The sequence below is a fragment of the Stegostoma tigrinum genome, chromosome 44, assembly GCF_030684315.1.
Source record: "Stegostoma tigrinum isolate sSteTig4 chromosome 44, sSteTig4.hap1, whole genome shotgun sequence".
Lineage (NCBI taxonomy): Eukaryota > Metazoa > Chordata > Chondrichthyes > Orectolobiformes > Stegostomatidae > Stegostoma > Stegostoma tigrinum.
The window spans coordinates 13,211,405-13,238,208 of NC_081397.1; the positions used below are offsets into that span (position 1 = coordinate 13,211,405).

General features: G+C 43.4%; 4 protein-coding genes and 1 pseudogene across 7 annotated transcripts in view; 3 read left to right on the forward strand and 2 right to left on the reverse strand.

The window, feature by feature from the left end:
• The window catches only part of LOC132207181 (uncharacterized), a 95,021-nt pseudogene extending 86,265 nt beyond the window's left edge, over positions 1 to 8,756 (forward strand).
• Positions 1 to 26,804, forward strand: part of LOC132207173 (late histone H2B.L4-like) — a 228,244-nt gene that overhangs the window by 60,577 nt on the left and 140,863 nt on the right. The window contains exon 4 of one of the 4 annotated variants that reach the window (XR_009443357.1): positions 1,895 to 3,612. The exons of the other annotated variants lie outside the window; for them this stretch is intronic. The gene's annotated coding sequence lies outside the window, so the exon portion shown is untranslated. Of the gene's footprint in view, positions 1 to 1,894; positions 3,613 to 26,804 lie in introns of those variants that run through there. 4 annotated transcript variants of the gene reach the window in all.
• LOC132207233 (histone H4) lies at positions 7,442 to 7,791 on the forward strand. Its single transcript, XM_059642463.1, has one exon. It carries the CDS (start codon positions 7,459 to 7,461, stop codon positions 7,768 to 7,770), a length of 312 nt encoding a protein of 103 aa, XP_059498446.1. The 5' UTR covers positions 7,442 to 7,458; the 3' UTR covers positions 7,771 to 7,791.
• The window catches only part of LOC132207183 (histone H2AX-like), a 35,699-nt gene continuing 18,692 nt past the window's right edge, over positions 9,798 to 26,804 (reverse strand). The window contains exon 3 of the mRNA XM_059642395.1: positions 9,798 to 10,208. Coding sequence (XP_059498378.1) covers positions 9,807 to 10,208 — 402 coding nt within the window. The 3' untranslated portion in view covers positions 9,798 to 9,806. The remainder of the gene's footprint in view (positions 10,209 to 26,804) is intronic.
• LOC132207192 (late histone H2B.L4-like) lies at positions 10,517 to 19,836 on the reverse strand. The gene is made up of 2 exons (XM_059642402.1): positions 19,759 to 19,836; positions 10,517 to 12,882 (listed from the first exon to the last, which is right to left on the reverse strand). The coding sequence occupies exon 2, from the start codon at positions 12,824 to 12,826 to the stop codon at positions 12,305 to 12,307; it is 522 nt and encodes a 173-aa protein (XP_059498385.1). The 5' UTR covers positions 12,827 to 12,882; positions 19,759 to 19,836; the 3' UTR covers positions 10,517 to 12,304.

A 26,804-nucleotide genomic window follows, 5' to 3' on the forward strand; every position in this document is an offset into this window, starting at 1 on the left:
GTTTGTGTACTGTGCATATGAGAGTGCAGTAATTAATCTCTAGCTGTAAGCATCTGCTACTTCAAAACATGAGTATAATTATCAATCCTTACCTGTTAGGTCCTGCTATGTGAATGCATTGAGTGCTGTGATCAATCTATTCTTGTCCTTGTGCTCTGTGAAATAGCATTTTAAATTTGTCCCTGTCAGTCTGATATGTGAATGCATAAGTGTATTTACCACTCTGTCCCTGCCAGTTTCAGGTCTGGGAATATATAAATATAGTTGTCTATTTTTATCTGTCAGTTACTTCTTTGTCAATATGTGAATGATGTTAGCTGGAACTAACAGACAGCAATTGATATGTTAATATGTGAGTGCTGTTATGGATCTGTGCCTGTCAGGTTCTCCTCTTTGAATATGATTTCAGTTATCAATCTATGCCTATCAGTTTCTGCTCTGTCAATCTGGGAATAAAGTTATCAATATTTAATTGGCAAACACTTTTCTGTGAAAATGAATTTAGTGGTTCAAACGTACTTTTCAGATGATGTCAAATGAGCCTGGGAGTGATATTTTTATTCTGTCCATGTCAGTTTCTTCTACGTGCAGATGTCAATGTCATTATTATTCTGCCCCTATCAGTTTCTGGTTTGTGAACGTGAGGATTTAGTTATTGATCTCTACCTGTCAGTTTCAGCTAAAAGAATGAGAGTTTCACTGCTGATTTCTGCCTGTCAGTTTCTGCTCTGTCTATGTGAGTTTAACAATCAGTCTATCCCTCTCAGACTGCTGTGTGAATATGTTTGTGTAGTTATCAATCTGTACACTTTCAGCCTCTGCTTTGTGAATATGTTTGTGTAATTCTCAGTCTATCACTTGCAGTTTCTGTTATGTCAATATATGAGTTTAGTTATCAGTGAATACCTGTCAGTTTCTTCTGTGTGAATATGTACATGTCATTGTCAATCAGTACCTACGGCAGCAGATGAGTGTAGTTATTGGTCTATGCCTGTCAGTTTCTGCTCTGTGCATCGGTGAGTGAAGTTACCAATCTGTGCCCAATCAGTTATTTGAAACCAAGACTATTACAAACAATCATTCTGCTTTGGGAATGTGTGATTTTACCCATCAATTTCCACCTATGAGTTTCTGGCTTTGAATAGGCAAATGCATTTATCAATGTGTAACAGTCAGTTTTTATTCTGTGAATTTGTGTGTAACAACATTATTCTTGCTGTCAGTATCTGCAACATAAATGTGAGGCTGCATTTCCCCATCTCTCCAGTCAGTTTCTGCTGTGTGAATGGCCAAGTCAAATTATCAGTCCATGCCTGTCAGTTTCTGTTATTTGAATGTGAATATGTGATTCATCATCAATTTTCTTTTGTGTGTTTCTGGAATGTGAATGAGTCAGTGTAGGTATCAATCCGTATCTGTCAGTTTCTACTGTTGTGTATCAATGTGCCTTGATTCTCTTGCAACCAGTAATATTCTCTGTGAATATGCAACACATTCTGACACAGGTAATACAGCGTTGAGACTGGATTTCAATCTCTTCGGCATTTTGAGACTTCTTGGTTCGTTATCAGTTGGCAGGATCTCGGAGGGGTCATATAAATGGGACTGGTTTCCTATGAGAACCATTCTGAATCAACAACACAATTTACAGTTTGTGTGCTGAGTGTGGGTTTTATATTCCGATTGTATCATATGCTGATTCTCTGTCTCAGTACGGGATTTGTTTTTTCAGGTTTCAGTAGTATCAATGAGACATTTAGATTCATTTTTTTTTGTATTGGACATCGTTAGTGCTCTTTCTTAAAGATTTTGTTTTGCACCTGTCTGTCTATTTCTATGTTACATTTTTAAACTAATACTCTATACAACAGAATATCATTTACTTCATCACCAGGATCAGAATCAAGGTGAGGTGCAGCGTGGAAGCAGACCATTCAGCCCACTGTGCCTGCACTGGGACATTACATTCTGCATACTAGTTTCCAGTAATTGTTGGAATTGTGAACTTCTTCCACTCACTGCCAGTGTCTGTTAGTGCCAATTTGACATTATTTCTCCAGTTATCAGCCTGCGAATAGCTGCAGTGCTAGCTTCGTGATGTCGGCAACCATCTCAGATACAGTAGATATTCACTGACTCTGTATGACTGAGGGATTAATATTACACTGACATTTGTCCGTACCATGAGGACTAATGTGATTGTGCTGTAGGGAAGGTTGACATGAACATCAAGCCCTTTGTAGAAAATTGAAACAAAAAATTCAAAGAGATACACAATGTTTCTTGCCAGACTGAAGAAAAAAAAAGAAATATTAACTCCTGTAAGGTGAAGAAATGATAAGGGTGAGGATAGCAGTTCCTCTTCAGCCTCAATACATTCATGGAAATAGAATGCTGGCTGATTGGGATTTTAAAAGTTGTTCATTGAAAAAAAAGGTGCAGACGCAATGGGCTGACGGGCCTTTCTCTTGTGCTGCAGAGTTCTGTAACTTGAGGGTGTTAGTGGAGATCATTTTGAGTCTATCATTTTCTATGATTTGCAGTGAACACAAAACAATTTAGTTGTTCCACATTGTAACATACACCTTCAGTCAGTCAGAGTGTGTGTGTGTGAGAGTGAGAGGAGGAGAGAATTATTCATCAAAGGATTAATTCTGTCCTTCTCAGTCACTGATAAACTTCATATAAACATGTTTCATCCACTTTAGTAACTCTTGTTGCACGGGTTCTTCCCATTTCTGTACTTAACATCTCACTGAGGTATGCCTGTTGAAACTATGTTACAGCATGATCTATTGTTTGTCTTGATTGTAACTTTGAAAATGCCCTTATAAAATGCAGATTTAATGCTGTTCCTGAGTGTCTATTTCGGATGACCAATCAGTCTATCCATCTTCAAAACTTGTGTCAACGTCAGTGGGCTACATACCTGCTGATTGTTAGCAGTAACTGGTCAGACTTGGCTTTGTACCGAGGAAATACAACATCATCCTGGTGCTTCAAGTATTTGCCTGGAGGAAGTCAACATACAGAAAGTCTGGCCGTATTGAACTAATCAACATAACATCAAGTTCATAATCATTGGGACGTGTGTTTGTTTTTAAAAGAAGAAAACTAGCAAATTGAACAGAACCAGAGGCTTTATTCCCTGTTCTCCAGATCTGCTCCTTTTCTGGGAATTCTCATGGTACTTTTTTTTTCCTGAAATAATTCGAAATCAACTGAGTGAGAATCAGAAACTGAGCAACAACTGTACTTTCATACATGGGGCTATCCGAAGAAACAGGCATGCATACACAGTTCAATATCCAGCTCACAACACACTACCTGTGAAAAGGAAGAACAAAGGGCGCTATTTTAAATGTTTCAGGTGAGAAATGTAACCTGGGGACTCAAATACCTGTCCTTTTCAGGGTTATAACATGCCTCTAGTCTGTGTTTCCACTGTTCACGGCACTATGTCCATCCCAGTTTAGAGGATGAAAAGCACAAGACTGACCCCCAGCAGCAGCTTCTTGCCGCTGTGTCTCCCTCCGCAGGCCCACACACAGCCCGAGAAAGGCCTCTCTCTCCCCGCCCCCAGGCCGCTCACTCCAAGTTCCGGGACCAGTTCCTGCTCCGCTCCGCCTCTTACCAACAGCCCCCGGTTCTCCCTGAACTGAGCCCGAATCAACGCCGGTCTCGGAGCCCCCTCTGTGTCCCAGACTCACATCTCGATGCGCTGCTGGAAGGAGCCTGCTGTTCCCTCGCTTCCCTGGGCGCTGGTCTCTCCATTGCGGCCTGTTTCAAACAAACTTCTTCCACTCACTGAGTCAATGGCAGCGCTGGGGGAGGGTCTCACGCATGCGCTCCTCTGGGTTGTGTGTGACAAAGGGAAATGCAGGGTTGCAGGGAAATGGCGGTGCAATGGTTCTGGGAGGGGCTGCTGTTCAGTGGGTCGGTGTGGAATTTTAGTTGGGCCGAAGTATCTGTTTTCACATTGTAAGGATTCTATGATGATTCTATGAAGCGTGCTGCAGATTAGGCGCATAATTGTGAACTATGTGCCAATGTTTTGTTCTGCTCATGTCACCTTCCTTACTGTTTTCATATAGAATAAAAGTTAGAGCATAATTTTGAATGCTCCTGTTTCCTCCCGCAGTCCAAAGGTGTGCAAGCTAGGTGGATTGGCTATGCTAAATTGCCCGTGGTGCCCAGAGATGTTTAGGTTTGGTGGATTAGACATGAGAAATAAAGGGTAGGGGAATAGGTCTGGATAGGGTGCTCTTCAGCGGGCGATGAGGACTTGTTGAGCCAAATGGCCTGGAGCGGTTCAATGTGTGGCAGCATCTTCGAAGGAAAAAGGAACAAAATTAACATTCTGGGTCCAGTGACCTTTCCGCAGATTTGATGGTGGCTGGGAAAACGTCAGTTTATATGCAGATAAAAGGGGAGTGTGATGGGGTTTGGAATAAATGTTAGGATAGAGCCTAACAGAGAGAAGAACATTTGGACAGAGCAAGAATAATGCAGACATTTCAAAGAAAAAAAAATGCCAGCTGTGGACATCACTGACTGGTCTGAGCATTGATTGACCCTCCTGAAATGCCCGTGAGAAGGCGGTAGTGAACTGCCTTCCTGAACCGTTGCAATCTCTGAGCTGTAGGTTGGCCCACATTGCCATTAGTCAGGGAATTGCAGGATTTTCACGGATTGACACAGACTGAACGGCCAATATACTTCCAAGTCAGGATGGTGAGTGTCTTAGAGAAGATCTTGCAGATCGTGCAGTTCCCATGAACCTGCTGCTGCTGTCTTTCAAGATGGAAGTAGTTGTGGGTTTGGTAGGTGCTATCTAATTTTATATTTGAGAGAGTGGATGTTTGTGAATGTGGTGCCAATTAAACAGGAGCAGCTTTTTCGTGGATAGTACCTTGCTTGCTGTGTGCAGTTGGAGCTGCACTAATACAGGTAATGGGGGCTACAGAGGGGAAACCTTTACATTCCTGACTTGAATGTTGGAGATTTTGGACAGGTTTGAGAAATCAGGAGGGAAGTTACTTGCTGCAGTATCCATAGCCTTGGCCCTGTTCTTGTAGCCAATGCATTTATCGGGTGAGTCCGGTTCAATTTGTCCTTCATGGTAGCTCCCAGGATGTTGACAGTGGAGGATACAATGATGCTGAGGCCCAAGTCAAAGAATGCCTTACTGCACGACTCTGTGACACAGTTTTACACTCACACACTGATCAGACTTGATATAGCCTCCATCCACCCTAACAGCAAGCTCTATCACTACAACCCCCCACTACAATCCCAAATCTCACTGGTATTGTATAGGTTAATGTGAGTGATAGTGAACAGAATTGGACATGTTGCACTGACCCTGAGAACAATCCTCTTGTATTACAGTGGGGTCATCACTATTCCTTCTCCTCTCAGAAAGTCTGTCCGGGCACACACTCACCTTGACAGTGGTTAGCTACATACCCCCCATGCTGAGAAACTGCACCATCTGTGTGTCTCTGTTTAGTGGAGAACAGCTGATCTCCTGTTGGGATTGATTTTGTACTGTTCACTGTCAGAGCAGGAGGAGCAAATACAATTGAAAACATTGGAAACGCTCACTGAAGTGAAGGCCAAGCTGAAAACCGAAGTTACCAAGAAAGCAGCAAAGAAATGAACCTGTCGGTGCAACATGTAACCACCTGAACCCAAAAGCTCCTGTCAGAGACACCGACATCTCTCAGGAGAGAGCTGGGCCCGGATCAAAGGATCCCTGTCCCAGTTCCGGTGGAGATACGGACATTAATTGATTTGAATAACTCAAAACACACTTTCTCGGCTTCATTTACACCCAGCTCTTCTCACACATTCTACAAGGAATCAGTGTGAGGTTCCCCCTCTCATTTTAACTGACCATCAGTTCGGGTGCAGTTGCAGTTCATGAACAAAAACAAAGTTGTTGGAAAAGCTCAGGTTTGGCAGCACCTATGGAGGGGAAAAAAAGGAGTTAACGATTCAGGCCCAGTGCCCTTTCCTCAGAACTGGATGCAGAGAAATAAAGCTGAGGCCTTTGTTGAGTACAGAGCATCCAGCATCGGAGAGCAGAAGGTTAGGAGGGATGGTGAATACCTGGCAGGAGGTGAAGAGTTTGGGGGAGGGGATAGAGTCAGAGGGAAGGGAAGGAGAGGTAGGTCCCAGAGAGCCATGAGTAGTTTTGAGTTGGTGCATCTTGTGGGCCTTATTGCCTGAAAGGAAAAGAAAAAAAAAGTCCCTTGTTAGCACGACAAATGAGTCGGAGGATGAAGTGGTATCAGAGATAATGGGAACTGCAGATGCTGGAGAATCCAAGACAACAAAACGTGAGGCTGGATGAACACAGCAGGCCAAGCAGCATCCGTGCTCCTGAGATGCTGCTTGGCCTGCTGTGTACATCCAGCCTCACATTTTGTTGTCTGTGGAGGATGAAGTGGAACTGGGGAGTGGAGCAGCCCTGAGCCAGTGTGTTACGATGCTGTTGGAGAGAGAGGTTGAGAGTATGCATGTGCCGCCACATGGCACTCAGGGTGGATCTCAGGATGTGGTGAGAGCAGCTGTCCGTGAAACGTTGAACATTATGGAGGTATCTATGCTCCTGGGAGGATTCAAAACATGAGGGATGAAACTTGAGTTGTAATCCACGTGGGGTGAGCCTGAACCAGAGGCAGTCATTGAGGAATGTGACATGGCTGTGGAAAGTGAAATGGCTGGATGAAGGGTCTCGGCCCAAAATGTCAGATTTTGAGCTCCTAAGATGCTGCTTGGCCTGCTGTGTTCATCCAGCCCCACACTTTGTTATGATGGCTGTGGAAATGTCAGTTTCAGTTCCTGTCCATTTCTATTTCACATATTCAGGGAGTCAGTAACACTGGCGCAGAAACCCCGCTTCACAACACAGTCCCCAAGAAATGATTTTGTCTGATTCACCGGGAGCAATGGAAACTGACTGTCGGATTCTACAGCATCTGCAGTTCCTGCTATCTGTGAAATGGAAGCTGACATGCTGTCTTCTGAAAGGAAGGCCAGGACATGGGCTTTTGATTGTTTCACAACTGCTTTTAAAATTGTATCAGTGATATCAGCTTTTGTGTTCCTGAGATGCTGCTTGGCCTGCTGTGTTCATCCAGCTTCACACTTTGTCATCTTGCTTTTAAAATATCCAGGTTTTATTATCTTTGAACACAAGTTTGGGTCTGCAGGTTTTCTGCCGGGCCTTGTGTTCACTGCCCTTGTGGAGAAAAGGTTTAGTTCCAGATCCAGTTGGGGGCGGCAGTAAGCTGGAGGCGGAGCTGGACATTTCTCTGTTTGTCACTCAGTTTTCTGCCAGCCTCTCACTTTCTGTCAGCTGTTTCTCAGTCAGGTCGGGGCAGGCAGTATAAAAAAGGAAGGTGAGGCAGCTCGGCTCTCAGTCGGCAGCGATTGGAGTGAAGAAGCGTGATGTCTGGGAGAGGGAAAGGAGGCAAAGGCCTGGGAAAAGGCGGAGCGAAGAGGCACCGCAAAGTGCTCCGTGATAACATCCAGGGCATCACGAAACCAGCCATCCGGCGCCTGGCTCGCCGTGGCGGGGTCAAGCGCATCTCGGGCTTGATCTACGAGGAGACCCGGGGGGTGCTGAAGGTTTTCCTGGAGAATGTGATCAGGGATGCGGTGACCTACACTGAGCACGCCAAGCGCAAGACGGTGACTGCCATGGATGTGGTGTACGCTCTGAAACGCCAGGGCCGCACTCTGTATGGATTCGGCGGCTGAGCAAATCGTCCCTTTTCCAGCGAACCCAAAGGCTCTTTTCAGAGCCACCCAAACACTCCGCCTGAGAGAGGAGACCTGAGGATGGGGAACCAGCACATAGGGCTGGTGCAGCGACTTTTAATGACGCTCCCAGGAATGATAATTTGTTCAGTTTTGATTCTGGTAGCCGTGCCGAGGTTTTAGTGGCGTGTTCATTCCACCTGCCTGTTAGAGATGGTCAGGAAATGATTCAGAGCCCTCTCCGCGCTGACTGCAAGTTAGGTTCACAAGAAAATTTTGTGAAGCATAAGATATAATCTTAGGCGCAGGCGCATGGGACTTTTTAATATTTTGTAAGGTCAGGCTGAAATCGGCGGGCGATTTGAAATTGACCAACTGTCATTTGAAGTTAACCAATCCAGCCTACAATAATTATTTTACTGACTTTTCTGTCCTTCAGTGGCTGTTTCTCGGGGATTTGAGGGACGGGACTCGAACAAATCCCAGCTCTAGGGCGGGCTCTCCATCCTCTTAAATAGGCAGCGCCGCATCAAGTTCAGCATTGATAACCGCAGCCTGTGTCTGTGTTGCAGAGAATGGCCAGAACCAAGCAGACAGCGCGCAAATCCACCGGAGGGAAAGCTCCCCGCAAGCAGCTGGCGACCAAAGCGGCCCGCAAGAGCGCTCCGGCCACGGGCGGAGTGAAGAAGCCTCATCGCTACAGGCCCGGCACGGTGGCTCTGCGGGAGATCCGCCGCTACCAGAAATCCACCGAGCTGCTGATCCGCAAACTGCCGTTCCAGCGCCTGGTGCGGGAGATCGCTCAGGACTTCAAGACCGACCTGCGCTTCCAGAGCTCGGCCGTAATGGCTCTGCAGGAGGCCAGCGAGGCTTACCTGGTGGGTCTGTTTGAGGACACCAACCTGTGAGCCATCCACGCCAAGCGGGTCACCATCATGCCCAAAGACATCCAGCTGGCCCGGCGGATCCGCGGGGAGCGCGCCTAAACGGAGCATGCCCGGCCCTGCACATTCACCTCGAGAAACACAACGGCTCTTTTCAGAGCCACTAAACTGTCCCGAGAGAGCAGCAATCGTCAGGCACTGGACTTCAGTTAATGTAAACGCAGAGCGTGCTATTGATGTCTCAATGCAACGGGAGTTGCAGAAACTGAATAGGTCTGTGAGATGCACGAATTCATACTACAGACGATGCAACTCGGGACAATCAGGTTTATAAATTTTCAGTAATCACAACACATTCAAGTACTGCACTCCATATTTTATAACTTATACATTTCCATTTGAACCGCCTGTGTGCGAATTGCTTCCCGTGGCGTTTCCCCAGCTCTAACTGAACTTGGCGGAGGAGGATGGTGGGTAACACTCGCCAAATTCAAACCCCACCACAACATACAAATGACATCCCCTCCCTACCTCCCCACTTACACCCTCTCCACCTATCTTCTTTTCTCTCCATCTTCGGTCCGCCTCCCCCTCTCTCCCTATTTATTCCAGAACCCTCACCCCATCCCCCTCTCTGATGAAGGGTCTAGGCCCGAAACGTCAGCTTTTGTGCTCCTGAGATGCTGCTTGGCCTGCTGTGTTCATCCAGCCTCACATTTTATTAGCTTGGAATCTCCAGCATCTGCAGTTCCCATTATCTCTGATACAAATGATTTTTGTAGTTTTGCCCAAATCTCCCACTAGTGTATTCGATCCTCTGAGGCTGGTCGGTTCTGTCTCGAATGGCCTCTTTCTGGCACCGAGCTATTCCATGTCTCTTGTTCCCTGCCACCGGATGGATGGGGATACTTTTTTGAGTCACTATTTAAAGTCGCTGTCCCGACAGCGAAACCTCCAACTTGATTCGTCCCGTTCTAGTTTTATCACTGTTAAAGCGAAAACAAAACGGACTATTTTTGCGTATTTGGAGGCCCCGGTTTGCACATAAAATCAAAATTAGTGAGCCAGCAGTGACAGTCTAGCTGCTTTTCACTGATGTTGGGAGTGGCTCTGAAAAGAGCCTTTGGGTTGTCAGGTTACAGAACGGTCTCTTCACTTTTTAGTGGCGCCCGCAGCGGAGGTTTTCTTGGGCAGCAGCACGGCCTGGATATTAGGCAGCACCCCACCCTGAGCGATGGTCACCCCTCCCAGCAGCTTGTTGAGCTCCTCGTCGTTGCGCACGGCCAGCTGGAGGTGCCTGGGGATGATGCGGGTCTTCTTGTTGTCCCGGGCCGCGTTACCGGCCAGCTCGAGGATTTCAGCCGTCAGGTACTCGAGCACCGCAGCCAGATAGACCGGCGCTCCGGCACCCACACGCTCAGCATAGTTACCCTTTCTCAGGAGCCTGTGAACACGGCCCACCGGGAACTGCAGCCCAGCCCGGGATGACCGGGACTTCGCCTTCGACCGAGCTTTCCCGCCACCGCCCTTTCCTCTCCCAGACATGGCCACAGTCTCACAAACACTTGCACAGAAAATGCTGCAATGCGGCCACATCCCACCCTCTTATACCTTCGGGAGGAATGGGGGTGCGGCCATTGCTGATTGGTCACATTGTTCAGTATCTCCTAATGTCGTTTCAATGCCCAATCAGATATCTGCTTCACTCACCAATCCGGAGGGGGCCCGGGGAGGAGGCCGGAAAATCCCGGCGCCAAAGCATCAACCGCTTTCTTTCAAACTCGAAAAGCCCGCCAATATATACCAAACAGTAAGAAGGCAAACAAAGAATAATGCTTATTTATTTGAAGTAGTTTACTTTTAGAATATACCGACATGATTCACACAATTTCAGTCATTCCCTAGCCTCCTTCCATCTGTATTTGTGATCTTGAAAGGATTGTTTCCTCGAACTTTACAAATAAACAGAAAGAAAAAAAAAACGCACGAAATCCATTCCCTGCGTAGATACTATTTTACATCAGCACCGGGCTTTTTTGATCGAATTCTACTCATTTATTCCGTGTGTGCGTATTAGTGCTTTGGATAATATTTTTAAAATCGCCCTCCCTATTGCTCTCGACTGCACTTCAACAATAGTTCTACGTTTGCGATGCAAATGTTCTAGTTTCATTTCAGGTCGAAATTCTCCCGCCGACAGCAGAAAGCCTCATATCGAGTTTTCCGCAAAACCGGAGAGAACACGCGGGGAGATCTGAAAAAAAAATCCTCAGTGTGTGAACTGTTGTAAAAGACCGGCGCCAAATCATCAACCGTCTTCTTTCAGAATTTGAAAAGCCCGCCAATCTGGACAAGACGAGGAAGACGTTTTTCACAGAATAGTGCATTAATGCTTACGATTTAATTGCCTTTTAGATTACAAATGGATGCTTCACTCCATCTCTCTTTCTCACTCCCTGACCTAATTGAATCCACCCATTTCTGATTTGAGTGGAGTTTTCCGAACAGGCAGAAACAAAATAAAACAAAGCGCCAACGTCCGCTTCTGTTTTTGTATTTCACGTTTTAAACGCTCCCCAACATATTGATAAGGCATCAGGCAACGTTCATCCGGCTGAGCGCATTAACGGGCAGCACAGTCTTCAGCCAATTTCGTAAAGTGGCCCTTATTGATTGTGATAGATCAGGTTTCCGTTTGATCTCGGTTCATTTTGAAAGCCTCCAAGCGAAAGCAGAAAGCCCCACGTACTGCATTTTGAGAAAAGAAAATCACAAATCCCGCGTAGAAATTTAGAATTGAAATTAAACTGAAATCGCAAGATATTTCTATTCGTCGAACTCAAATACGAGGTCATTTCATTTTGGTTGCCACAGTTGGATTTCGGGGTTCAGAACCCACCGCGATTAGTTTGAAAAACCCTCCAGTGTACAAGAGGAGGAGGAATGAATAATTAAAATTTTCGTTTATAAGCTTAATTACATTGACGTTGCAAATGAATACTTGACACACTGTTTCTTCATCGCATCTGTCCATTTCTGCACTTGATGAGAATTTTCTGAAGTTAGGAACCAGGAAAACAACTACAAAAGCACGGCATTCTGCAACTTTTTAATTTCAATTTTTCAAGTGCACACCGAATATTGATTAAACCTTGCACAACGTCCTTTCGGATGAACGCGTTCAAACTTTAAACAACAGCTTGAAGTTGCCCTCCCCCTATTGCTCTTCATCAGACTTCAGGCACAATCGCAATTCGGCAGTTGTTCTTGTTTTATATTATTAAAAGAAAAAAAACAGTAGATTGTAAACTCTATTCATGGGATTAGAAGTTAATTTTGTTTCGGGGTGATCAAGTGTTAAAGAGGAACGCGAATGAAACGGAAGTTGCTAAAATATGACTCACTGGCGATAATTATGCTCGTTGCAGATACGGGGAAACGAGACAGGGTATGGCCGCAACTGAAACTAAAGGGCAGATCAGGGTCCACCCATAAACTTGTACAACACACGTAAAGCCTAGGGACGTTAATAATACAAACCGAAAATATTTCGCAAACTTAACGTGGTTCAGCCGTTTCAGAGAAGTTGTGGGTGGCTCTTAAAAGAGCCGTTGGGTTTTGGATGTGTTTTCTCTACACAATGTGGGGTCTCACTTGGAGCTGGTGTACTTGGTCACCGCCTTTGTACCCTCCGACACGGCGTGCTTGGCCAGCTCCCCGGGCAGCAGCAGCCGCACCGCGGTCTGGATCTCCCGGGAGCTGATGGTCCTGCGCTTGTTGTAATGGGCCAGGCGGGAAGCCTCCCCCGCGATACGCTCGAAAATATCGTTGACGAACGAGTTCATGATGCTCATCGCCTTGGAGGAGATGCCGGTGTCGGGGTGAACCTGCTTCAGCACTTTGTAGATGTAGATAGAGTAACTTTCTTTCCTGGATCGTTTCCTTTTCTTGCCGGCTTTCCCCGGCGCCTTCTTGATGATTTTCTTGGCGCCCTTCTTGGAAGGTTGCTGCGCTTTCTTCTCATCCGCCATACTAACAGTCACTTTCAGACACAAAATAAGCGAAAACAGGCTCGGAGCTCGCTTTTTATAGCCTGATCGCGTCAGCAATGCTAATGAGGGATGGAGGAAAGTCTTATTCATGATTGGGTAGTTTAAAAGAATGTCAAGCATGACAGCAGCCTCTCTGTGATTGGTTAGTTTGGGACACAATGTGAATCTGTCAGGATCTGCAACGAAATGCGAGACACAAACCAAATTTTGAACACGGATCTAACTCCTAACTCACTCGAAAATCAACTGGTTATTGTCATTTAATTATATCTGGAACACAGTATCTGTGAGATTTTAAATGTGGCAGTGTGTTTTATTCTGCTCATGACAGTCTTTTGTGCATAACATATTATTTTGTTTCATCTCTCTCTGAGTTCCACAGGGCACTTGTGTCATTGAGAGATTCAGGTTTATTGAGGGATAGTTTGTCCAATGTCTGTCAGTGTCTCCTATGTGAAAATGCGAGTGCAGTTATCTATCTGTCCCAGTCTGTTTATGCAGTGTGAATGATTATCACTCTCTCACAATCTGTTCCTGTCATACTGTCATAGAGATGGATAGCACTCTTGGGTCCACCTCGGCCTTAAAAATCAGATTTCGTAAATTAATCTAGTCCCATTTACCAGCATTTGGCCGATATCGCTCTAAACCCTTCCTCATCCTGAAACCATCCAGAAGCCTTTTAAACGTTGTAATTGTCCCATCCTCCACCACTTCCTTTGGCAGTTCAGTCCAATTATGCACTACCCACTGCGAGCAAATGTTGCCCACCTTAGGTTATTTTTCTCACCTCTCACCTGAAACCCATGCCCTCTAGTTAGGGATTCCTCTACTCTGGGCAAAAGAACTTGATTATTCACCCTATCCATGCCCCTCATAATTTTATAATCTTCTGCAAGGTCTCCACTCAGCGTCCAACACTCCATGGAAAACAAGCCCCAGTAAGCCCTGTCTATTCAGTCTTTCCCGAAAGGCCAAGTCTCCGGCCATGGCAACAATCTTTTAAACATTTTCTGAACCCTTTCGAGTTTTAAAAAAACCCTTCCCCATTTTAAGGGGACACAAGACCCAAATGCAGTTTCTCAAAAGTAGCCGAACCAATGTTCTGTACAGCAGCAACATGACCTCCCAAACCATACATTCAATGCACTGACCAATAAAGGCAAGTGTATGAAATGCCTTCTTTGCTGACCTGTCTATCTGTAATTCTACTGTAAGGAGCTATGAACCTGCACTCAAAGACCCTTTGGTTTGGCTTCCCTGGAGCTTACCTGGAGCCTGCCAGTCCTGCCCTGATCTTCCCTGACAAAATGTAGCACCTCATGCTTATCAAGATTTAACTCCATCTGACAATCCCCAGCCCAGTGGTTCTTCGATCAAAGGTCCCATTGTTGTCTGAGGTCATACAGTCATACAGCATGGAGAAAGGCACTTTAGGTCAAACTGGTTCATGTTGACCACAGTGCCGATTCAGCTAGTTCCAATTGCCTGAATTTGGTCCATGTCCCTCTAAACCCTTGCTATTCAAATGTTTTTTTCAATGTTCCTATTGTACCTGCCTCAACCACTTTCTCTGATCACCTATTCCACATATGCACCACTCTCTCATGTCCTTCTTATACCTTTGCCCTCTAGTTTTCAATTCCCTATTCTTGCAGAAAAAATACACTGTATGCGTTCATCCTAACTGTCCTCTGATGATGTAACACACATCAATAAGGTCATACCTCATTCTCCTATGTTCCAAGGAATAAAGTACTCTCCTGGCTAATCACTCCCTATAACTGAGGCTTCCTTGCCCTGGCAACATCCTCGTAAATCTTTTTTGCACACTTTCCAGTTTAACAATGACTTTCCTATAACAGGATGACCAAACTGTACATGATCCTCCAAATGTGGCCTTACCAGCAACTTCTACAACTGTAACGTACGTCCCAACTCTTGTACTCAATGTTCCACCCAATGAAGGACAGCATGCTGAATGCTTTCTTCACTACCCTGCCCACTTCTGACATCACTTTCAATGAACCATGTACTTGTATTCCCAGATGCCTCTGTTCCACAACACTCCTCAGGACCGGAACACTTACTGTGCAAGTCCTACCTTGGTTTGACTTTCCAAAGTGCAAAACCTCACACTTATCTGAATTGAATTGCATTTTCCAATCCTCAGCCCACTTACCCATCTGATCAAGATCCCTCTGTTATTTTTGACAAACTTCCTTGCTATCAACAATACCTTCTAATATTGTTCATTGGCAAACTTACCAATCTTAACTTGTACATTCACATCCGGATCATTTATATAAATGACACATAACTAAGGTCACAGCACCAACCGTTGCGGCACACCATTAGTCACAGGCCTCCAGTCCAAGAAACAACCTTCAACCATCACCCTCAGCTCCCTACCATCAAGTACATTTTGAATCCATTTAGCTAACTCCTCCTGTGAGCCATGCAACTAAACCTCCTCACTGTCTAGCCATGCAGGACTTTGTCAAAGGTCTTACTAAAGTCCACACAGACAACATCCACTCCCGACGCTTATCTATCCAAATGGTTACCTCTTTAAAAATCTCAAACATTTGTCAGACATGACTTCCAACTCGCAAATCCTTGCAGGCTATCCCTAATCAGACATTGACGATCCAAAGTTGGTTGATTCTGTCCCTCACTATCCTCTCCGATAGCTTACCTCTCACTGACATCAGGCTCACTGGCCTGTAGTTCCCTGGCTTGTCTTTGCTACCTTTCCTAAACAATGGAACAACATTACCCACCCTCCAGTCTTCCAGAACTTCACCAGTGGCTAAAAATGAAGCAGAAATCTCTGCACGGTCTCTGCAATTTCTTTCCTAGCCTCCCACATCATCCAAGGACAGACTTGATCAGGCCTCGGGAATTCATCCACCTCAATGTGATCTAAGGCTGCAAACACCTCCTCTCTGGTAATATGTATGCAGTCTAAAAATATCTCCACTTGTTTCTCTTATTTCCTTAGCATCCACGGTTCTCTCCTTAGTAAACACGGAGATGAAATATTCATTAAAAATCCCCTCCCCTGGCACCGCGATCTGCTGTGGCTCCACACATAGATCACCATGTTGACCTTTAAAGGGACATTTTCTCTCCTGAGCCACCCTTTTACTCTTAATATAGCTGTAGAACCTCTTGGGATTATCTTTACCCTAATCTGCCAGATCCATCTCATACCCTCTTTTTGACCTTCTGATTTCCCTCTCAAGTGTTCTCTTACACTTTTTGGAGCTATCTAGAGATTCACCTGAGTCTGATAGCTTAAACCCAATGTATTCCTCATGAGTGTATTCACTCATATGTCCCCTTCAGTTTCCTGTCATATGAAAATGTGAGGTTAGTTATCAATCTGTACATTTTTGTCTGCGCTCTGAATGTTTGGCAGCAGTTATCACTCTGTACCTGTCAGGTTATGCTCGATGAATAAATTTTCAGTCAATCCATGACTGTTTCTGTTATAAGAATGCAAGAGTTATTTATCATTCTGTTGCTGCCAGGCTCTGCTATGTGAATGTCTGATTGCTTTTATCAGTCTTTCCCTCTCAGTTTCTCTGTGCATATGGGAGTGTGGGTATGGGTATCAATTTGTACCTGCCATTTTCTGGTATCTGAATATGAGAGTTTGGATGTCAATCTGTACCTGTCACCTTCTGGTGTGTCAATATTTGTTTTAAGCTCTGTGACTGTGAATGTCATTTTCAGTCTCTCTTGTTTCTGCTATTACAACATTTCACTTTAGCTATCAATGTGATGTTAGTGTCTGCCAGGTGACTATTTGAGCACAATTATCAATCTATAACTGACAACTTTCCAATATGCAAGTATGAAAGTGTAATTGTCAGGCTGATCTGGTCAGTATGTACAATGTGAATAAGGGAGTGTAGTTATCTGTCTGTCTCTGTCAAGTTCTATACATGTCAACCTAAGTGTAACCTGAAAGACAATGTAATATCAATATGTGACCATAGTTATCAACCTGTTCCTGACATTTTCTGCTGCGAGAAGGTGAGTGTCGTTATCCTTCTAGGTCAGTCAGTCTCTGCAATGTCCATCTGAAAGTTTAGTTATCAATTCATCCCTGGTGTTTTCTGCTCAGTGAATGTGTGTAGTCATCAAAGTGAGCCTGTCAGGTTATGCTGTGGGAGACAGAGTGTTATGATCAGTCTGCTCATGACAGTATTTGCTGTGTGAATATGCGAGTGTAAATATCTACCTAGACCTTTCAGTTTCTGATTAGTGAATGTATGAGTGCAGTTTTAATTTGTATCTGTTAGTTTCTGGTCTGTGAATCTGAGAGCGCAGTTGTCAACATCGTCCACACAGTTTGTGTTAAGTGAATGAATGCAGTTATCTGTCTGTCTCTGTTATGTGAATGTATGAGTCCATCATCATCCTGTACCGTCAGTTAATGCACTGCAACGAGACAGTGTAGTGATCACCCTGTCCCCGTCAGTTTGTCAGACTTGACTATGAGAGTGTTGTTATTCATTGATGCCTCTCAGTTTCTGCAATATGAATGTGAAAATGCCGTTATCAATCCATACTATTCACTTCCTGCTGTGTGAATGTGTGAGTTCATTCTCTGTTTCTGCTATGTCAATATGACAGTTTAATTATCAATCTGTACATGTCAGTTTCTGTGAGATGAATTTGTGAGTGCAGTTTTCAACATGTAACAATGAGATTCTGCTCTGTGAATACTTGAGTGTCGTCATAAATCTATACCTGTCAGTTTACGCTATAAGAAACTAGGAGTGTGATCATCAACCTGTTCCTGTCAGTTTCTGGTAAGTAGGTACCTGAGTATAGATACCATTCTCTTCCTGTCAGTTTCTACTCTGAACGTGTTTCTGAAATTATCAGTCTATCCATGACACTGCTTTGCAACAGGAATGTTTCGTTATCAATCTGTATCTGTCAGTTTCAGTTCTGAGAGTCTGAAAGCATAGTTATTAAGGTTTGTAATTCATACAGATCAGGTACTCAACTACAACAGCAATCATCCCAAGTGTCATTTCCAATAACTACAAAACAGATGACAACAGAAAGACACAACACGTCGAGATACTAGTGACCCTGCCATACATTAACGGCATGCCAGAAATGATCACTAGATTACACCGCCCAGTAGGAATCATGATTGCCCCCACAAACCAACAGCTACTGATGAGAATAAAGGATCCACCAACCACGACCGACAGAACCAATATTATTTACAAGATACAATATTTATAAGATGTTATAAGTTATTTACAAGACTATGAAAGGATCGCCATAAACATTACATAGGGTAAACCTGTTGCAAACTAGACATCAGCATTCATAATCACCATCCAGCTACCAAGGGACATGGCCAACTATCATTCATCTCAATACACATGGGCAAAGAGTGACACCAATTTGAATGGGACAACGTAGCCATCCTAGGACAAGCCAACCAAAGGCACTCACCAGAATTCCTGGAGGCTGGCACTCAAACTGAAACTCCATTAATAAACATGTCAAGCAGGATGTCATATACTAAGATACTAATCCAGAAGAGATGCCACCCACCCCAGCAAACCGAGGCACATAAACAGTAAGTAGGACAGAACACCACTGCTTCACTGATGATGTCACGTAGGATGATGACAAAACATTTGTGAAGAAACTTACAAGCTTGGCAAGCAAGTCAGCAAAAGCATAGTTATGAATCTGACCCTGACAGTAACTGCAATGCAAATGTGACGGCAATTGTCAATTTGTATCTGTCAGTTTCTGCAATTTTGAATGTTACTGTTATCAATCTCTGTCAGTTTCTACTTGGTGACCGTGTGAGTACAGTTATCAATAAGGACCAGCCAGGTTCTTTTCTGTGAATATCATAGTAGTTATCAAAATGTACCTGGCAGTTTATGCCATGTAAAACTGGGAAGGCTGGCTCCAGCTTCTGCAATTCTTGCTCTCTCCAAGGTTATTTTCAATCTATTCCTATCAATTTCTTCGATATGGAAATGTGCATGTACAGCAACCTGTCTCTATAAGTTTCTTCTCTGTCAATTTGCAAGTAAACCTATCAATATGTACCTATGAAAATCTACTTTGTGAGTATTTGAGTACAATTATCAAGCTGTGCCTGTCAGTATTTTTTAAATCTGTGGATATGTGAGTGCAGTTATAAATCTGTACCTATCACTTTATGCTCGGTGTAATTGTGAGTGTTATCATCAATATATCCCTGCCAGTTTCTGATAATGTGGATATGACAGTGTAGTTATCATTCAATTTCTGTCAGTTTGCTGTGTGAATATGAGCGTGGTTATTAATGTGTGCATGCCAGTTCTGACTGTGGGAATATTTTCATCAATCTTTACCTGTCAGTTTATGCAAACTCAACATGTGAGTTTCATTATCAATCTTTTTTGGTCTGTTTCAGTAAATATGAATCTGAAGGGTTAGGTATCAATCCATACTTGTTGCTTTCTACTTCTAAAAGTGGCTTAATGGTCAGCAATCAATTATTTTATGGGTTGACGTGTGATTCATAACGTTCTGGATGTGAGTTTGCTCGCTGAGCTGGAAGGTTAGTTTTCACACGTTTCGTCACCAGTCTAGGTAACATCATCAGTGAGCCTCCGACGAAGCGCTGGTGTTATGTCCCACTTTCTGTTTATCTGTTTAGGTTTCCTTCCAGCTCAGCGAGCAAACTCACATCCAGAACCTCAAACTGACCTATAAATCTTCTCAAAACTCGCTACATTCATAACATGATAGATGTTATTAGAGTAATGTTATGTGGATTTCCTTCAATTTCTGAGAGTATACTTTGTACAAAAATGGTGTAAATGTCAATGGGCTGTGAATAATGAAACTTGTCGGAACTGGGCATTTTGAATGGAGAGAAAAGAAAAATAAAATTGCATTTTACTGTTGGTTTGAATATATCTGTTGGAAATTAAGCTCAGTGTGTGACTGACTCAATCTGCTCTGTGACTGTGGAAAGGATGTTCTCTGCTCTGACAGTGGGAACATACCTGCTGTTTATTAGGATGAGCTGGTCACACTGGCTTTGATCTGAAGCAATGTTACATTGTCCTGGTCCTTCCAGTGTTTGTCTGTAGGAAGACAGAAAAGATAGCTCCTGTAAACCAACATCAGTTGGATTTGACAATACTTAACCGATCAATACAACATTTTGCTAATAGTCATTTGGATATTTTACTTAACACCAGGGATTCGAGCAGAACTATGGGTCTGATTCCAGACTTGTCCTGAGATACTTCTTGTCTGATCATTTTTAAAGACTTCAAGACCATTTGAGTGAGGTCCAAAAAGTACAAACCTGTCTGTGGATACGCGTTTAGTTATTGATCTATTCATGTCAATTTACTACTTGATGAATGTGAGAGTGTCATTGTCAAATTTGGTAAATTATTTGTGTATTACACAGCAGAGACTGACAAGGACAGAATGATGCTGATCTACAGACCAACTCAAACGATCCAGCACAGAAGGCATCCATTTGGGTCATCATGTCCATGCTGATCCAAACAACACCAGATAGCCATCTTCATCCCATTTTCCTGCACACATCCCATAGCCCTGCAGCTTACAGAACTTACGGGGGAGGTTCAGGTATGCTCTTAAAAGAGTTTAGAGTCTCTGCCTCCACCACCAACTCAGGCATGGTATTGGAGATACACACCTTCTTGTAAAAATGATTTTCCTCCCATCACCTCTAATCCTTCTGTCACTTCACTTTAATCTATGACCAATGTTTTTTTTAAAATTCCCTACCAAGGGAAACATGTTCCTCCTATTTACTGTCTCTCGCTCCCCTTCCCAATTTCATACGCCTCAATCATGGCACTGCTCAGTTAATGCTGTTCCAAGGAATACAACTCCAACCTCTCCAATCACACCTCGTAGCTGCAGCTCTCCAACCCTGGCAACGTTCTTGTAAAACTTCTCCACACTCTCTCCCCAGCAATAACATCCTTCCTGTAATATGATGTCCAGAACAGCACACAATACCCCAGTTCCAGCTTCACCAGGGTCTTCTGCAGTTTCATCATTATCGCCCTACTTTTGTGTTCCAAACCTCTGCCAAAGTAGGACAGCATTATATACACCTTTTTAACAACCTTATCTATCTGTACTGCTACCTTCATATTCCAGTGCACTTGCACACCAAGATGACTTGCTTCATCCGCCACACCACTGCCCCGCCACCTCTTGTCTTCCTATTTATTGTTTCACCTCCAGAAATGCATTACCTCACACTTATCAACGTTGAACTCCATGTGCCACTTACCTGCCCACGCCACAAAACCACTGATATCATTTCAGAGTTGATCGCTATCCTCTACACTACCCAAAACATGGTTATTTTTTGTGTTGTCTGCAAATTTCCAAATTGTGTCCCTCATGCTCAAGTCCAATTGTTAATGAATAAAACAAACAGAGATTCCAATAGCAAGCTGTGTGGAACACCACTTGAAACAGCTTTCCATTCATAAGGGCAGTCATTGACCATTACCATTTGATTCCTGTTGCTAAGCCAACTTTGGTTCCAATTTAAACACATTGCTCTGTATCCCATGTGCTTTTCTATTTTTGATTAGTCTGCCATGTGGTACTAAGTCAAATGACTCACTAAAATCCATGTAGTCAACACCCATTACACTGCCCTCACACATTCACGTGGCATTTACTGACAGGGGCAGATTGTGAAATACAACTGCGTCTTCACAAAGCAATCAGTGTCTGTTCCTGCTGTATAGATTTGTAAGCTTTGTTATTAACCTGTTTATGTTAATGTATGAACACACAACATGAATATTGGAGTGCTGTTATTAACCTGTACCTGTCTTTTTCTGCTGTGAGAGTCTAAGAATTTGGTTATTCATCCTTAACTATCAGTTTCTGCGATGTGAATATCCAATGATTGCTGTTAATGTGTAACTGTCAGTTTCCTCTACATGAATATGTGAATGTAGTTATCCATTTCGACCTGTCCTTCTTGACTATATGGATATACAAACATGATCAAACTGTTCCTATCAATATCCACAGTGTGAATGTTTAAGTGCATTTATAAACCTTTTCCAGTCAGTTTCTATGTTGTGAGAATGGAAATATAATTATTAATCTCAGTGTTAGATTCTGTTCTGTGAATATGAGTATAGTTATCAAACTGTACCTGTCAGTTTATGTCATATGAAACTGGGCGTGTTATACAAATCTCTTTGTATCAGCTTTGGCTTTATGAACATGAGAGTGTAGTTAAACAGTCATAGAGTGATACAGATGGAAAACAGACCCTTTTGTTCCAACAGTCCATGCTGACCACAGGTATCAATTTCATTCTTTTCCTTTTAACATCTACTCCTTGCATGTGAATGAGATTTCTAATGTGCTGCCAATCTAAATTAAAGGCAGGTACTGGTCTGAGTCACACTGTCCTTTTGTATATGTCTACTTGTCTTTCCAGCTCTGCATGTATGATCTGATAGCCTTTAGGAGGTGGGATTAATGTATGACAAATTTTCTTATGTTAAGTAAGTGTGGACATGCTTCTGCAATAGTCAGTCTCTCAACAAGATTGAGAGTGTGGTTAAAGTTGGTTTTCATCAACATCAGGCTAGCAGTCAGCATGGGATCCATTCAGTCTCTGGTATTGTGTGCAAAGTGCTCCTCATTCATTGTCATTGTCTTTCACAGTACGGGTTTCATGTTATGTTCAACATGTACATTGCAAGAACTGCTGGAGTTTTATTTTTTTGCTCTGGATTGGTCAGTTTCTCATCTGAATGTGTATTTCAAATCTATCCCTTCTGTAACAAGATCATTATGAGTGTTTCTTCAATCTATTTCCAATAATCTCTGGTTTTCTGTCTTGATCTGGGTCTGCTCATGTCACTGTTTGATCTCCTTTTTGGTCCATTTAACAACAACATTTTTATTCAGTTTGTTTGTATGAGATTGTGCTGCTTTTTAATTTGTACTTTCTCCAACAGAAATTGATACATGAGTTACACGTCCAAGTCTAAGACATGATGAGATATTTGGAGGCACATTTCATCTGGATTTCAATTTACCTCTTGGGCTGTTTCAGTAGAGTCCATCGTGGATCATGCAATAGCTTCAATATTTTCTAACGTAGAGAACAAGACTAATTTGCTTTCGACCAAGCTGATACCACATACTTTATCTAAAAGGAATGCACTCACGTACTGGGATTGAAGTTCTTCACTCTCACCCTGTCCTGTTAACAGTTCATGAAAAGCGAGCTCTCCCCACCAATGTGATCTTCGACAGTGAATATATTTTGGTGTTTTTGTATGGACATCTACTGACGTGGCAGCATCTCTGTGCTTTGTCAATTATTGTGTGCACATTGTGTATTGGCACCATCTCACTGCATTCGTTGTTGTGTCAGAAAATCAGTTTCCTCAAGTCCTTAATTGCATGAATAAGGAGAATACCTGGTGCATCCTATTTGGTCTTCTCTGTTACTTGTTTCTTCCATTCACAGGTACAATTAATGTATTTACGAATTACTTCTCTACCTGTCAGAATGTGCTATTCAATGGGACTGCAGGCTTCACTCCGTTGCCCTTAAAAATTAGACAGACAGTCAACACAGACCAGCGTGATTATTTTGTGAAGAACTTGGAAACTAAAAATTAACACACAGGACTGGGGCTGCTCTCTGATGCGCAAATTCTCAGAATTCATATGAGTTTTTTGAAAAGAGCTGTTGTGATGAAACAAGATAGACAGCCACAATCGATGGACCCTGTTTCAATCTTCCTGCATTGTGTTACTGAGCAGTTTAAATGTTTCCTGGAAATTGGAAAACCATTTATCACAGTTGGAGAGGAGAGAGTTTTCAAGTCATCTCTCCTGTAGTGAATGGGAAAGAGCTGAAATTCTTCAGTTGTTTGTGCCTGTAGCATTCACAGGCAGATGAACACACAGGACATTGCAATAGTAATGAGTCTGTGCTTTTCTTCAGAGTTGAGTAGGGAAACATAAGAGACCTTTGCAACTGCTATATTGCAGAGTCTAAACAGCAGTGGTGATATCAAGGGACATCTTCAAGATGATAGGAGTATTGTTTCATATTGCATAGTGACATTCATTTTGGAATACTGAAGTAAATGCATTAATTTAATGTGTAATTGCTAAAGGGAAAGTGCCATGAACAAATCAACTGCACTGCAGCTGACTGATCACAATATTCCTTGTGCAGGAAAGAAAATTGGCTTATTTACTTCAATTTTATTTTGTGGCTCGGACATTACCCTCTCTGTGTGGGGAGGAAGAAGACAGAAGTTTTGTCTTCTGTCATGCTTTGGAGTAAACTGGAACAGTCAAACTAAATTTACTGAAGAATAAACATTGTTGAACTCTCCTGGCAAACAAAAAAAAACGTTTACTGTCTACCTGATTTGGCCAAATCCTTCTTTCTCCATTGTTTTGAAAAAAATGACTTTTTATTATGTTCCACATTTGAGAAAATGGCATCTAATTTTCTAGTGTGTGTGATGTAATACTTCAAAGGGAGTGTCATGTGGAACACAGGGCTATTTGAATAAAATTTAAGCTAATTGGGAAAAAAACGGTTCACAATTATAAAGTCCTCTTGCTGAGGACAGAACAAAAGAAAAATCTATTCCCGCTCAGTGAAAAAATTGACAACTATTCGGTGATCAAGGTAGGGATGGTAGTTCCTCTGCCACCATGATATATTGATGGAAATTGAATGCTGGCTGAATGGACGTAGAATTGTTGCCTGGTTGTTTCTAACCAGTACAGGCTCAGTGAGAAACAGAACTGTTTGCTGTGCCGCAGATGTCTATGACTACATATGTGAGAGTGATAATTATTCACATTTTCTGTTAGCTGGAGTTTAAATGGAACTCCATAGCTGTTAGTCCTTGCATCATATCTGTCGTTATGGTGTTTGCATTTTGAACTAATTCTGAATCAGTCAGTACCTATGGCTGTCAGTCCATCCACATGGAGACAAAGCAAAGTTAATATCACACGTCCTGTGACATTTCTTCAGAACAGAGGTTGAACTTCTGAACACTCGTTTCTCTTCACAGGTGCTGACAGGCCTGCTGAGTTTTTGCAGCAATTTCTACTTCTGTCTCTGATTTCTATCATCTGCAGTTCCTTGATTTTCCATTTGCCAGACTTTGACACTGAAAATTCACATCATTTATTTGTCGTGTTTATGTATGGGATTAATACTTATCAAAGGAGCAATTCTGTCCCGATCAGTTATTGGTCAACTAAACTTAAATATCATTCGTCATTTATTTTGGTGACTCATGACTGTTAGTGACTGCAGTATTTTCTACATCTGCATTAAACATCTACCTCTACTAAGATTGTTGATACAGTGTAACAGAGTGATCATCTGGATTGTAACTTGAAAAATATGCTTAATAACCGTAGATTTAATTCAGTTCCTGACTGATTTCAGTTGCTGTAACTGACAGAGACTGATTGATAATGACATTTATATGTTCATAAAAGCCATCCATCCCTGTCTGTTTCTGCAATGTCAATATGTGAGTTTAGTCATCAATCTGTTCATGTTAGTTTCTGCCATGTGAATGTTTGAGTGCAGTTATCAGTTTGTTGGTTTTGACAATGTGAATGTGTGAATGTAATGAGCAATCTGTATCTGTCACTTTCTGCTGTGTGAATATTTAAACATAGGCATCAGTTTGCACCTGTCAGTTTCTTCCATGTGAAAGTAGTTATCAATCTTTGCCTGTCAGTTCAGCTTTTGTCAATATGAGAGAGTAGTTATCAAGTTTTACCTGTCAGTTTCTGCAAAGGGAATGTGAGAGCACATTTGTCAATCCATGTAGGTCAGTTGCTGCTTTTCAATGTGTGTAATTATCAATTTTTACCCATCCAATTCTGATTTGTAAAAAAAAAACTAAGATAGTTATCAAACTGTACCTGTCAGTTTTTGGTAGATGGAACTGGTATCATCATGGTTCCAAGATAATAAAATGTGAGGCTGGATGAACACAGCAGGCCAAGCAGCATCTCAGGAGCACAAAAGCTGACGTTTCGGGCCTAGACCCTTCATCAGAGAAGGGGATGGGGAGAGGGAACTGGAATAAATAGGGAGAGAGGGGGAGGCGGACCGAAGATGGAGAGTAAAGAAGATAGGTGGAGAGAGTGTAGGTGGGGAGGTAGGGAGGGGATAGGTCAGTCCAGGGAAGACGGACAGGTCAAGGAGGTGGGATGAGGTTAGTAGGTAGCTGGGGGTGCGGCTTGGGGCGGGAGGAAGGGATGGGTGAGAGGAAGAGCCGGTTAGGGAGGCAGAGACAGGTTGGACTGGTTTTGGGATGCAGTGGGTGGGGGGGAAGAGCTGGGCTGGTTGTGTGGTGCAGTGGGGAGAGGCGACGAACTAGGCTGGTTTAGGGATGCAGTAGGGGAAGGGGAGATTTTGAAACTGGTGAAGTCCACATTGATACCATATGGCTGCAGGGTTCCCAGGCAGAATATGAGTTGCTGTTCCTGCAACCTTCGGGTGGCATCATTGTGGCAATGCAGGAGGCCCATGATGGACATGTCATCTAGAGAATGGGAGGGGGAGTGGAAATGGTTTGCAACTGGGAGGTGCAGTTGTTTGTTGCGAACTGAGCGGAGGTGTTCTGCAAAGCGGTCCCCAAGTCTCTACTTGGTTTCCCCAATGTAGAGGAAGCCGCACCGGGTACAGTGGATGCAATATACCACATTGGCAGATGTGCAGGTGAACCTCTGCTTAATGTGCAATGTCATCTTGGGGTCTGGGATAGGGGTGAGGGAGGAGGTGTGGGGACAAGTGTAGCATTTCCTGCGGTTGCAGCGGAAGGTGCCGGGTGTGGTGGGTTTGGAGGGCAGTGTGGACCGAACAAGGGAGTCACGGAGAGAGTGGTCTCTCCGGAAAGCAGACAGGGGAGGGGATGGAAAAATGTCTTGGGTGGTCGGGTCGGATTGTAAATGGCGGAAGTGTCGGAGGATGATGCGTTGTATCCGGAGGTTGGTGGGGTGGTGTGTGAGA

Excerpts from the sequence above, each read along its gene's own strand:
- LOC132207233 (XM_059642463.1), top strand. The coding sequence starts at position 7,459 with ATGTCTGGGAGAGGGAAAGGAGGCAAAGGCCTGGGAAAAGGCGGAGCG.
- LOC132207192 (XM_059642402.1), bottom strand. The coding sequence starts at position 12,826 with ATGCTTGACATTCTTTTAAACTACCCAATCATGAATAAGACTTTCCTC.